Below are 12,962 nucleotides of genomic sequence, written 5' to 3' on the forward strand. Positions count from 1 at the left end.
GAAAAAGCCAATGGTCATCAAAACACAGGGTTTAAAATGCTCAGAGGAAAAGTAATTTGAATATCTACAATTCCATGGTGACTTGACGGCTCCGTTTGCTGGGGACTATGTTGTGATACCATCAGCATCAAGTTAAATGGATCTTGTAGTGACATTATTTTGTCAACTATGTTTTATTTGCCATGCTAGCGGTGTATGGCTCTAGGGATGGACATTTCGGTCAGGCCAGAACTTTTGCCCAGAGTGACTCAAATTTCAAGAACTATTGGATGGCCAGCCATACAATTTGGTACAGACGTTCAGGGAGCCCAGATGATGAATCTCAGCCTTGTTCTTATTCCCATGAAGTTCCATGAGAACACCGAAACCAACAATGCATCAATCCATCTCCCAATACTGCAAAACCCCATTCCTTTGTTCTAAAGATTAATACTTTAAATTAACCGCAAATATGTCATTTTCATCTTCAAAAAACAACCTTATTTCCTAAAACAGCTGGCCTGGGCACTGTAGTCTTTAACCAATGTAACTCAAACAGTAGTTAATACTGCATTTTTGGGGACTATTTTCAGCTGTGGATCAATACAAATGTTGAGTGTTTTAGAGTATTTTCAGAAGCATGACAGTGTATCCCGTATACACTGTCCAGTATTGAGTGACCTTTGAGTCAAAATAAACTACATTACAGTGTGTGTTCAGGGTGATGAAGGAAAGTCCTGTAGTGCAACAATGTGGTTCACTGATGTGTGTCTGGTCAACAATGGAGCTCTATGACACAGAGGAAAGTAAGACACATAATGGTATGGCTGCACAGCCAATACTTGTTAGTAGTATAAAGTTGATGACAGTAAAACATTTTCCTAATGAAACTTCATTCTGCCTTAAAGCCTGGGATTATGTGATAACTAGCAGGGCTGGTAACGAAAGTGATTAAACAGAGCTTGATTTGACATGAGAGAAAATGAAAGCATTCATTTTGGATTTTATTATGCGCTTAATGCAGGGGCAAAAAAATAATAATATATTCCCTGCGATGAAACCGACTTTGCCTCACTGTAACCAAGTTTCTCCGGCTAGGATATTCTTTTGGCCTAATTGCTGCCGGTGGCTAAATCCTTTCCATTTGCATCGATCTCCTTTGAAGAGAGATGCAGATGAGCTTAACGAGTGTGCTAATTATGCTCCCTCTGCATGGGGGGAGCCTGCTGTAACCACAACTTTCTGTGTGTGGATGTGTGTGTGTGTGTGTGTGTACTGCATATTTGAGAATGTATGCTTGTGCGTGCCCGAATGTTTGTTTTTCTACGTTGCTGGGTACAAACAGCCTCACATGAAGGAGAAAGCAATTTAGTTTGAACGCCATTCTGTGGATTAATAAGAAGTCAGATTGTGCTTTGGTTGCATTGTTCGGTGCTGCGCAGAGAATCAGCTCAGTATCACAAACAACCTGCCATGCTATCAACAAAAGAAAGAAAACTATTCGGCTGAAAACATCCACTGAAGAATATCTCTCGGTGTTGACATGGGAATGGAGACAAATACTATTATGTGTGTGTGTGTTTGTGTGTACCTGAGGCTGTTTTGGTCCAGTGGATGTGTGCTGCTCTGCCAGCGAATGTAATGGCAATGACTGGTGTTGTCTCCCCTAGCACACAATAGCCTGGTCTGCCCAGACAAAATGTTACTCGACAGGCCTGTCCCTTCTCTCTCTCTCTCTCTCTCTCTCGTTCCTTCCTCTTTGCTGAAAGGGATGTAATGACATGGACGAGTGACAGAGCTGGAGCATGAAGAGCTGTGACATGGGGGCCACAATACGTACATTTGTGACTAAACATCTCTTAGACATGAAAGCGTCCCCCAACAGATAGATAATTGGCTTTGCTTGCAGCTTCTCAAAGCCAAACCGAAGACAGTGAAGGGCTGCAGCCGTCAAAACACATCAAGGTAAATGGCGAATTGCAGAAACGTTAGGCTCCTTTTAAATCTCGGTACCCGGGGGAGAGAGAGCACGCAGCCCAGCAGGGGAAAGCTTTCCGCACAAAAAAAATGGATACCGTTTTCTTTTTTGATGTTGCCGTTTCCACTCTGAGGTTGACAAAAAGATGAAACTTCTGTCATTTACAAAAGTATGACTATGCAATCTTCTGCATCATTCAGATTGTACAGCAGTGTTGTACCATTGTATCTGTCTTGTTACCTGCAAACTGAAAACCCAGCAGAATGTTCCCATGCAAAACAAAGACGCAAGGCCACCACCAGATATAACTAACAATATAGCTAACAAGATTCGATAATTGGATTTTCAAAACAACCCGCGGCAGTGCATTAAGCTGAAAGAAAAGTTCTGCTTATATTTGTTTTTAAACTAGGAGAAATGGATGGCGAAGAAGCAACATTCCTTGTATGTTTTTTTCTCTCTGGATGGAAGCATCTTCCCGTGTCATTGTCACACACCATGCCACTGTCATGCTCCTGCAAAAAGGTTGCACCCTGATGCAATACAGTGTTTGCAAGCCGCAACTCACTGTCATGTTAATGTGCAGCTCGCAAGACAAGCTACCAGTTCCCATTTGCTGGAAGTGACTGTTCTTATTCCTCGTTTTAAAGCCAGCAATGTTCTCCTTGTCGGGCATGCCTGACTGTTTTCGCAATAGCCCAATGTTTTCTTGTACGGATTGGCTGATGGCGGACAAGACAGTCCGGGGGGGCAAACAATCTGGGGAGATCAGACATATACATGCGCATGCTTCTACTCAAACAGGTTTGGGCGGAGAGTAAAGCAGTCACTAGAAGAGATAGGAGAGGAGAGAGGACAGGCAAAGTGAGATGGATGTTGGCTCTCGGAGGAACCTCACAGCACACGGCCTCCTGGGACGTTGAGATAATTTGCCGCTCGTCTGTGAAAACAAGATGTAAAGCCATACTTCATTGTTGTCCCCGGCTGTCCCGTCTGCCGCGGTGCCCAAATGAAAATGACCTGCGTTTTTATGCGAGGGCGCGGGACAAGCTGATTACTCGCGGAGTATAGGCAACGGCAAGCATCCTTCTGAGTACACGCAGGGCCATGCTGCAAATCATGGCAAATTGAAAGTACACACACGCCCCCCGAAAACCATGCACACAAACGCCCACGCGGGCCACAAGTTCGGTTCACAGTTGATGATGGAAGGCCAGTGACTTATCAGGTTTATTTTTATAATTAGCTACATGGTCATTAAAATGTGTTAATTGTATGCATTGTGTTAGCGCTGTGTCAAAGTCAGCTAAGGACGAGGCATCGACGGAGACCGTGGTTGAGCGACTCACCCGTAATGCGGTGTGACCCTGTGTAATTTCAATATGATAATTGGAAGAAGTCACTCACACGCGCACACACGCGCGCGCGCGCACACACACACACACACACACACACACACACACACACACACACACACACACACACACACACACTTTGGCACTGAACTTTGTAGGGTGGGAAAGAAAAACAGCACCCCCTTTTGGTGGGCTCTCTGCAAGGATTAGTGTATTTCCATCAAAGGGTAACAAAGGTATTAGTCCCCAACACCTCTGCTGGCAGGAAAACCCATCACACATTAGCAGTAATTCTCCACAGCAAAGAGAGTCTCCCACGTTTCCCAAATTGCGGCAATGGATAAATTGCAAAGTGCTGCTCACTAATGCACCTGCCTGCACCGCTGGGCCTATCATTCAGTGTTATGTGGTAATTTGGTACCCATGGTAATGCTGAGTGAAAAAGGGGGCAGCACGAAACATCCTTTCCAAAGCAAACCAACTCCTCTGTGAAGAATATTAATTATTCATTCAGGGGGGAAAAAAGCACAATAGTACATTCAGACCACCGCCATGAATAATGCATTTCAGATGCGTGAATTAAAAAATACAACTGTGTTTTTCTTTTCCATTTGCTAAAGTTGAAGTCAGTAAGAGTGAGTTTGAGCCTCTACAGTCCACAAAACTTTGCAGTGATGGCACCAGATTAAAGGTGGAGTTAGTGGTTCTGCAGAATGCTTGTTGTAAAAATCACTGACTCAACCTTCAAACAGAACATTAAAACAAAATTAGATAACAATACACAATCATTCCTTAAATTGACCATGGTTGCACAGTCAAATGACCAGCCATGGATGGGAGTAGGCCGCCTATGCCTACACATGCATATCCTAAATAAGAAGCCTGAAGGCATTGCAAAGCCTCCTGAAGTGGTGTGCCTGAAGTTATCAAATGTGCCCAGTGGGCTGAAACTGGTTCCAGCCGTTAAACAGAAAACGTAGGCTACGTGCTTGGCAACCAGATTTGGTTGAACCATGGGATTAACGCACGTCTCCCGGTGATGATGCATTCAGGGACTAGGACTAAAAAAGCAGTGCAGTAATCCCAACGATGTGAGAGAGCTAAAATCAGTGTATACCATGTGTCACATTTGTTTAGCCAAGCTTTGTCATTATTATTTTGTATTTTTTGTAGGTGTTTTGGCACACTTAACATAGTCTAGGGTGAGTGTAGGCTATACTTAATCTTACAATGAATGCACACCGCCGTGAGATAGGCCTATGTATATGCTAGGCTAGGCCTATCACTTTTAACCCATTTATTTAGTTAGTTAGTTAGTTAGTTAAGTGAGCATTTTTATTCTTCAGCTGTACCGCGGTGCATTGTTTGTAGGCTACATTATAGCCTATTACACTTCCTGTTACCATTTTTTAACAGCTTTTGGTCCTTTATAGCGTTACGCGTGGCGATAGGCAAAAGTAGGAGTTTATAAAAAGACAGTGAAGGCAGCATCGCCGTCAAGCCTTCCTCTTGTCGGAAACACTCACACCACACACGCAGATCAAAAACATGACCGCTTCTGTTATCGTCCGAAGATTGGCGGCTTTGTCAGGGGCTTCAGCGGTAGCAGCTGGGGCATACGGATCTCACGGTATGTACTATACGTTAGCCTACAACTATGCACTCATGCACGAGCCTTACCATTCGGCTGGACAGTAAAACACACAGTAAGGAAACACTCACTAAACTCACTGCTCCAGCCTCCGTCCAAAAATATGCGAGTTTAAGATTCTTCTCTGTGTAGAAACGGCTACATACGTTTAAGTTGTAACATATATCTGTTACTAATATCTAAAAGGCTAATAGTTTATTCGGCATCCAAACGACACACGCAGCATGGCCTTATTATAGTGAAATAATGAATCAAACAATTGTGTAACCAAGGTGACCCGCCTCCACAGTGTCATGGTGGAAGGGGGCTTAGAGTGGGTCATGGCACACGTTATGTCAACGTATTGTATTTTATGTTGTTTTTTAGGCCATATATTTTGTTATTTATAAAATGTATATTTTATTTTATTTCTAGCTCATATTAGGGCTGCACTGACGCTGCTATCTACCACGAGACCATTATATTTTCACAGCACTATGGCTGACTGACAACTACTGTCTTCACCACTGTCTTCACCACTGCCAGTGCACCTAAATAGTGTGTGGGGGAATTGAAGGGAGCCTCAACGCTATTATAAAGTGTATAGTGTATTCAAAATATACGAAACATCTCATATCAATTAACTGAATTGTGTAATTTTTCTGTTACATATTTCTCATTGCAGGCTTCAAGAACAAAGACCCTGATGACTACCAGAGAGTGGTATGCAAATTAGCACTAACGAAGAATAGCAAATGGTGTGATATGATTTAAAGTTTTCTTCTGATAGCTCTCTGTCTCTGCCTCTCCAGCTCTTTGAAACTGCCAACAAGTACCATTTCTACCACAGCCTGGCCCTGCTGGGTGCTGCCCACTGTGGCAAACCCGCCGTGGTGAGTATGGAAGCCTGCTACCGACTATGAGACACTTAAGCATCCATTAAAATTGAACATATTGTGATAGTGCCATTTTGCCAGTACCCGTCTGTCTCCATATCCTCCCAGAGAAAAAAAGCCTGCCTTCCTTTAGGCCGTAATTACAGAGGATTGTTGCCTAATGTAATTTATCACACATGCAAAACCTGCAGTGCCAAGTGTTTGCGGTTTAAAAACGTTATTGAAAAAAAAAAATCACTGACTGAGTTGTGTGGCAGATTAAAGCGTGATTACTGTTGGGCAGTGCACTGTGTGTGGAGGCCAATCCAATCAATCAGGATCTCTTGGATGGGTTACCCTGTTGGAGCTTTTAGAGAAATAATATCTGAACTGTACTTCTGGGATTTCAGCAGTAACCAGGCCGTACGTGCAAAGACTCTGGAGTAGCTCAGCTTATTTGAGGAAATAGAAATTATGATAATGGTGCAGGACTACATGTAGGCTACACACACGCACGCACGCACGCACGCACACACACTCCAAAACGCTTCCTGCTACAACAGGCTCGACGACACAAGACACACCTCCACCAACCTATGACAAGCTATGACACTTGATCTACTGCTTTTAGACCACAAAATACCACTTATATCTTATATTATTTAACTCTGTCACATCCATATTAATGTCTTATTTATTGTATGTATTTATGCTAACATTATTTTATTTCATCCATATATGTTCTATTTGCAATGTGCTTATGAGTATACTTGTTCCAACTATTTACTGTATTGCATTGAATGCTTTGGCAACTTGTTTGATTATGGTCATGCCAATAAAGCTCATTTGAATTGAATTGAATTGAATTATAAAGTTGTTAGCAATAAAAATCATGTTGAAAAAATGTAAATAGAGATCGCTAAAAGTGATGGTGGTAAAGGTTTAAAACACTCCCCCCCCACCCAAAAAAACCCCCCAAAAAAACAACAACCCAAATTTGTAACATGGTGAAGGGGTACTTCAATGACACCCTACGGGACCGTTGAGGTGCATCTGAGCAAAAAGCTCTCCGCTGAAGCAGAACGGTGTTTTGCAGCTAAATTGCAGTGAACCATTTAGACTTGATTGCTAAAATGTTTGGACAGCCCGGTCCACCATCCCCCTCAATGCACCGCCATCTGCAACTTCTCCTCTCTGTTGTGCGACTGGTTGCAGGCTGTATACTGTCTGTTTACATCCACAGAGATGTGTTTACGTCTAGTTTTTGTGGATAATTTGCAAGTTATGTGCGTGCTCCGGCTGTAATGCCATCCAATGAACACACCTAGAGTGGCAACGAGGACACTGCCTTCAGCCTGTTGGGTCTTGTTTGAGTCAGAGACAGTCTGACACCATGCACACTTGACTTAGTTTTGAGTAAACTGACAGCCTTAGTTATTTAATTTGTTGACAGATTTAAAAAAAAAAAACATTTATTGTGTGTCTTCCCCTCTACCCAGGCTGGTACCCTCCTGATAGCGGGCATGGGTATGTTCTGTGGCTCGCTGTACCACCAGGCCGTGACGGGGGACCCTGGTCTACGCAAGATGGCTCCCATGGGGGGCATGGCCATGATCGTGGGCTGGCTGGCCATTGTTCTCTGAACTGTATAGGAGTTCACATCTCCTACGCGGGGGCCAACATGTGACATTTAAACTGCTGAGACTGTTAATGGATGAAGTGGAGAGCTTGTTAGGGTTGGGCTGGGAGGTTAAAAAAAAGTGCTGAGTTGTGTCACCCATCTAACCGCTCCCTGTGCTCTGGGCCTGTGGGTGTCAGAAGCAGATAAGGTCAAGTCAGGAGATTCACTCTCCTACCAATGCTGTCTGAAACTGACTGAGAATTTTTCTTTGAGTTAAAATAGATAAGCAGATGAAGACACTGTCATGCATGCACAATTTGTAGATTACACATTATGTCCTCACTAAGAATCTCTAAAGGAATAAATCTTTTTTTTCTTACACATTGTCGGTTTGCCTAATTTTTCTGCACAACGTAGTGCTTAAGTGTAATTTGGGGTAAATGTATGTGGATCAATGTATGTGGATTTACAACTCTTTAAATGTGAAATAGTACACCAATCCTAACTGACATACACCAATGCCAGTTGAAGAGGAGTACTCAGTGTGTGGTTTTCAGTAAAGGGTGGATAAACCCATATGGATTCACCACCTATGTCAAGCTGAAAGAAATCAGCTTTCTGCCAGTGCTGAATGCCTTCGCAGCCTTGAGCATTTGATCCTCTAAGTGGCAGAACACAAAGGAGTTCATTACCAATGGCCTCCCCTTAGCCGGGGCCGTGTTCCAACCACTGCGCATTCAAATTGAGAGTGAAATCCATCGAAACACTTAATTCCCCTTCCTGACTGTATAGGCCCTTACGAATGAGGGACCTTTAGAAAATAGCTGTATAAATCTCCGGGTCAATTTGCAGGGGTCGGCACATAAGCCCGAGGCTCTGCTCAAAAGAGGAGGGCTCTATTGAACGAGCACGTCGCCAATGAGCTCTTGATCACGACTCATAAAAGCCTCATCAGCATTAAGAAGCCATTGGGAGACTTTCTGCTGTTCCAGGACTAAGTGATTATTATGTGGAACGAAAACATCTGACACCCAGTCACATATATCTGTCTTACAACGTTACCGTTTCTGGGAGACACCTGATTGAGAGTTACAGGGTGTTCCCTGAAGTCTGATGCATTTTTGAAGAGCCACCATCAAATTTTCAGCTAGGTGATAAATATGTGAGGGAAAAAATCACACGATATCCAGAAGACCAATTTTAACCAGTTTCTCGCAGCAGTCTTGTTTCAAGGCCATTTCTTCCTCTCCTCTGTGTTGTGTGGATGCTGCTGCCAGCACAGCACCTCTGTGTTGGTATTCACATAGTCACGTTGTGTTGCCAATTTAGTATTTAATGCTACATGCATCCATTTTATTTACCATATACTCTCACAAGCATGGCAAGGTTAATCTTGGGCAAACAATTGGTCTTTGGGCCCTCAACTACCCCATGCCCGAATTTGATGTAGCGATAGACAAAACTATGCCAACTCAGACCCACTTACTAGCTTTATCTGTGCTTTTAATCATCACATGTTCTTCATACGTAAATGCTGTTAAGAGATAAAGATCATAAATCATAATTGCAACTGAGCTCAGATTTAAACAAATCTATCTCCATGACAACTGAACAGACTTCAGAAGAAAAAGGGACCTTGAGCCGTGATTGTTTCTTTTTCTTTTTTAACCCTACATGATCAGAATGTTAGATTTGAAATAAAAGACCCCTTAAAAATGACCAAAAAACAATTGACATGCTGTGTCCCACTTTGGTCTGATGGGTAAGCCAGCTTTTCTCACAAAACTTCATGCCGTGGATGGTACATTTATAACGACGTGGCAAACGTCATTTGTCTGACGGCTAAAAATTCAATGTTGGTGTCATACCACAGCGACTTCTTCCAGCTGACTTCAGCATCTCCCACGGGCCTTCGGGCAAACTGATGTCATGCAAGTTTTTATCCTTAAAGTTGTCATTGGCCTCCTTCTTTTGCACGCTACTTCAGTTTATAGGACTGCCATACTATTCCCTTTCTGGCAGAATAATAAGTTTCCCCATTTCTGTCCGTTAAATACAAGACTATAGCCAGTTGGCAACCAGTGCAGTTTCCAGGAGGTCAACATATCAGGCCAAGCAATAGTCTGGCACATAAGAATAGAAAGGCAAATTGTTGTGTTTTGTGATTAACTGACTTAATTGTCCTTCAAAAAATGAACAGTGAATCAGAAATTGTCTTTGCAGGCCGTCTTGGAGTTTTCCTTTGTCTTAGTGGGCTGGATTTTGCCACAACGAAAGCTTGACCTTCCAGATACAGGTGTCATAATAATACCACAGTGAACTGACAGTTAGACTCCATTTAACTCATTATCTAAAACCAGTGCGCCTTTTACAGAGCAGACATTTTGACTTGTCATTGGAGGTAAAGCATGGGGTGCTACTGATAACATGTCCCAGTGAGCAGCTTTATCTTATCCTACCATGGGGAGGGCCTTTCAGCTTCACCTGCAATGATTTATTTAGTTTCCTATAAAGGGGTCAGTAATGGTCAGTGTCACAAAGAAAGTCATATTAAATCCCCTTTGATTCATGGAAACTTCCCCAAGGGGTGAACGCTTTTTACAGCCACCGCGTGCTGCCGTTTAATCCACACAGCCCATAAAGCAGCATGGCGCGGAAGCATCCCAATGGATAAAAAGGACGTCTGGGTTTTTCTTCTCTTTTTTGTTTGCCTCTCTGTCGGTCTGTGCTGTTTTGAGCATCGAAGAAAGAAAAAAGAGAAAGAGGAAAAGAAGGAGAGATACCATCAGTAGATATAGTTAATAATTATACCTCCAGGGACTCCCCCTGCACTTCACAAGCTTTATTTCTCTATATCCAGACGGATTTAATTCCATCAGCTTCTTATGGTGGTAGTGCTTGTTGTGGTGTGGGCTCCTTGTGCCATCGATTTCTTGGTCTGAGTCTGTTTTTGGTCAAAGATGAAGAGAGTGGTTGTGAGTCATCATGAGCCAGTGAGGTGATAGAGACCTTTTCCGGTAGGAGCTGATAGGCTGACAGAGGAAAAGGCTTCATTATACTCAAGACCTGGAATGAAACTCTTTGCCCGGGCCATTTAAGGCCATGTCCACGGATTAAATAAAAAACAAAAAACGCATCTCCCCCTTTGGAGAAAAAGTCCCATACACACTACAGTGTTTTAGAATATCTCTATGTACACATGAAAACGCAAAAAGAAATCGATTGAAAACCGTGACGTAATGATGCCAGGCCAGTAAGTGATGATAATGTGGCCCCTCAAACACCTTAGAAGAACATTGTGATTGTGCATTGACTGTCTTCTTGAGCGAGGTTGGCGCATGCATGTTCAGGAGATGTAAACAACAATTCACACCAGCGTTTCCCAAAACCTTGGGTTTCCCTGGCCACAACAATACATCAATACGGATTTTTCCAAAATCTCCACTTAGGCTTTAAAAAAAAACTTTTTTACAGTCTTATTGGGATGTTTGCGAGTGGACTACAGCAAAGGAAAAGATAAGATTTCCTAAATATCGGCGTACTTGTGGATATGGCCATACATCATTACCCACGGCTTCCCCCTCTCTCATTCACACAGACCAGGGACACACACAAATATCTACCCACGGACGGACCCACGCGGGCAATATATTTAAGTGCACGCTGTGTTAAACACAACCACAGCAGGGCCCAAATCTTCCCGAAGAGGCATCAATCAGGTAGCGGATGACTGCAATGGCCGTCTGGAGCGGTCCCACATCATGCCCCCCCCCCCCCCCCTTCTGATATTTTCACGCCACTTAAGTGATGGTCAGCGCTATCACCCGCCCTCAGATGGATTACTGCTTCACTTCAATGGGCAGCATAGCTATAGGCCCCCCCTTTCCACGCCTCTGTACCCATTCCTTTCACTCCAATCTGCAGCACAGTGATGATGGCCATGCATCAGGGGAGCTAAGAGGATGACACTGGAGTATGGGGGAGGGCTACCGTTTCCATATCGCCATAAAGGCTATCAGCAGTAGCCGTCGCACAGAGTAATGTAATGTGTCTGGGAACTGTTATTAGCCAGCAGGGAGACGGCGGGTGCTGGGTGGTGGCTGGTGGCTGGGACTGGGACTGGGGTGGGGGGTTATATGCTGGGTAAATGATAACTGCCTATTACGACTATGTGAAGGTTTATAGCCGATCATAAAAAAAAGTGGATATTAATGGATTACCTTTTCGCCTCTGACAATAACACAGTAACATTTTATTACTCACTCATTGGAGGAAAAATAATTGGAGAAAGATGCAACAGCTTGCATGTCAACGTAAGAGTGGCACTAGGCTAGACTCCAAGTCAGAGGTTATAGCCAAAGTACCTTGTTGATGTTTTTCAGTCCAGATTAAACTGGTGGACCAAACCATCAACAGATCAACATTTGCATACCTTATGCCCTGTATGCTGTTAAATATATTCTGTTTAATTCATTACACAATGTCACGTTAAAGAGAATCAGCAAAGGCTACAAACTAAAAAAACTGGAGCTGGATTTATTTTTGGTATTTTCTTTTCTTAAAATATTTAAGGGACCAACTTGGTGTCATAGATTAAACCTTCCCTTGACCTGAGTCATGCCTGCAATTTCGGCCTGAACTGACTTGGGTTTTTTAAGGTAACACCAAAGTCTAGACAGGGGCGTGATGCATGGAGGAATGTCAAGAGAGTTGCTAATGTTTTTTTTCTAGTTCTGCCCATCCTGGCTGAAAAAGAGGGCAAAGAAAGAGAGGAAGAGATGGAAGCAGTAAGTGTAGGAGCGATTGAGCACATTTTTATTAATTTAAGCATCTCACCGTGTCTGCTGAAGGCCACGGTTGTCTCCTGCCACTCATTTGGCAGACGGGTAGTGTCTGTCAGTCCCTCATTAAGTGCTGTTTGCTACAGCGTTATCGTGATAAATGCCCCACTCCTGCCACAGAGTAAGGCTGATGAATCAGAGAGTGTATACTGTGGCAGCATACGGACAGTTCTTCTTCCCACAGTCGGTGAGATTGCGCCGCATGCAGTAGTGCTCAAGTAATGATTTGACAGGGCTAAGGGAGAGGTCTGACAAGATATTCCAGACTCTATCAATCCCCAAAAAAAGTGTAGCAGTGTTGCAGGAAATAAATGACCCGGAGTGTCATCAAGAGGGTTTGAGCACATATATTAAAACAGCAAGTTGTCAATGTAATGTACAGTGGTCTAGTGCAAGATGTGATTGATTATGGGAAGTGGAGGATGTTTTTTTTTCTTTTCTTCCCATATCCATCAGTGCTGAGATATTTTTTTTTGGCTATGCTGTATTTTGAAAAATGTTGTTGAATTTTTTTGGAATTGACTATTTTGTAAAAAAGTAAGGTTAGAATATTGAATAGATGGCTGCAATGCTGTGTTGTAACCTGCACATGATCATTGTAGTTGACATTTATTTTTTTCTAAAGTTAAAGGACTAATTGATGGATTGTATCGGCCTATAAGCAATAACACCATGCAAAGGAA

The 12,962-nt window shown here is 43.1% G+C and overlaps 1 protein-coding gene across 1 annotated transcript; it reads left to right on the plus strand.

Moving 5' to 3' along the window:
• Positions 1-4,809: 4,809 nt before the first annotated feature.
• On the plus strand, positions 4,810-7,819 carry tmem256 (transmembrane protein 256). Its single transcript, XM_080052521.1, has 4 exons — positions 4,810-4,942; positions 5,628-5,665; positions 5,755-5,835; positions 7,317-7,819. Exons 1-4 carry the CDS (start codon positions 4,861-4,863, stop codon positions 7,458-7,460), a joined length of 345 nt encoding a protein of 114 aa, XP_079908647.1. The 5' UTR covers positions 4,810-4,860; the 3' UTR covers positions 7,461-7,819.
• The last annotated feature ends 5,143 nt before the right edge of the window (positions 7,820-12,962 follow it).

Source organism: Ammodytes marinus, assembly GCF_949987685.1.
Source record: "Ammodytes marinus genome assembly, chromosome: 23".
Taxonomy (NCBI): domain Eukaryota; kingdom Metazoa; phylum Chordata; class Actinopteri; order Uranoscopiformes; family Ammodytidae; genus Ammodytes; species Ammodytes marinus.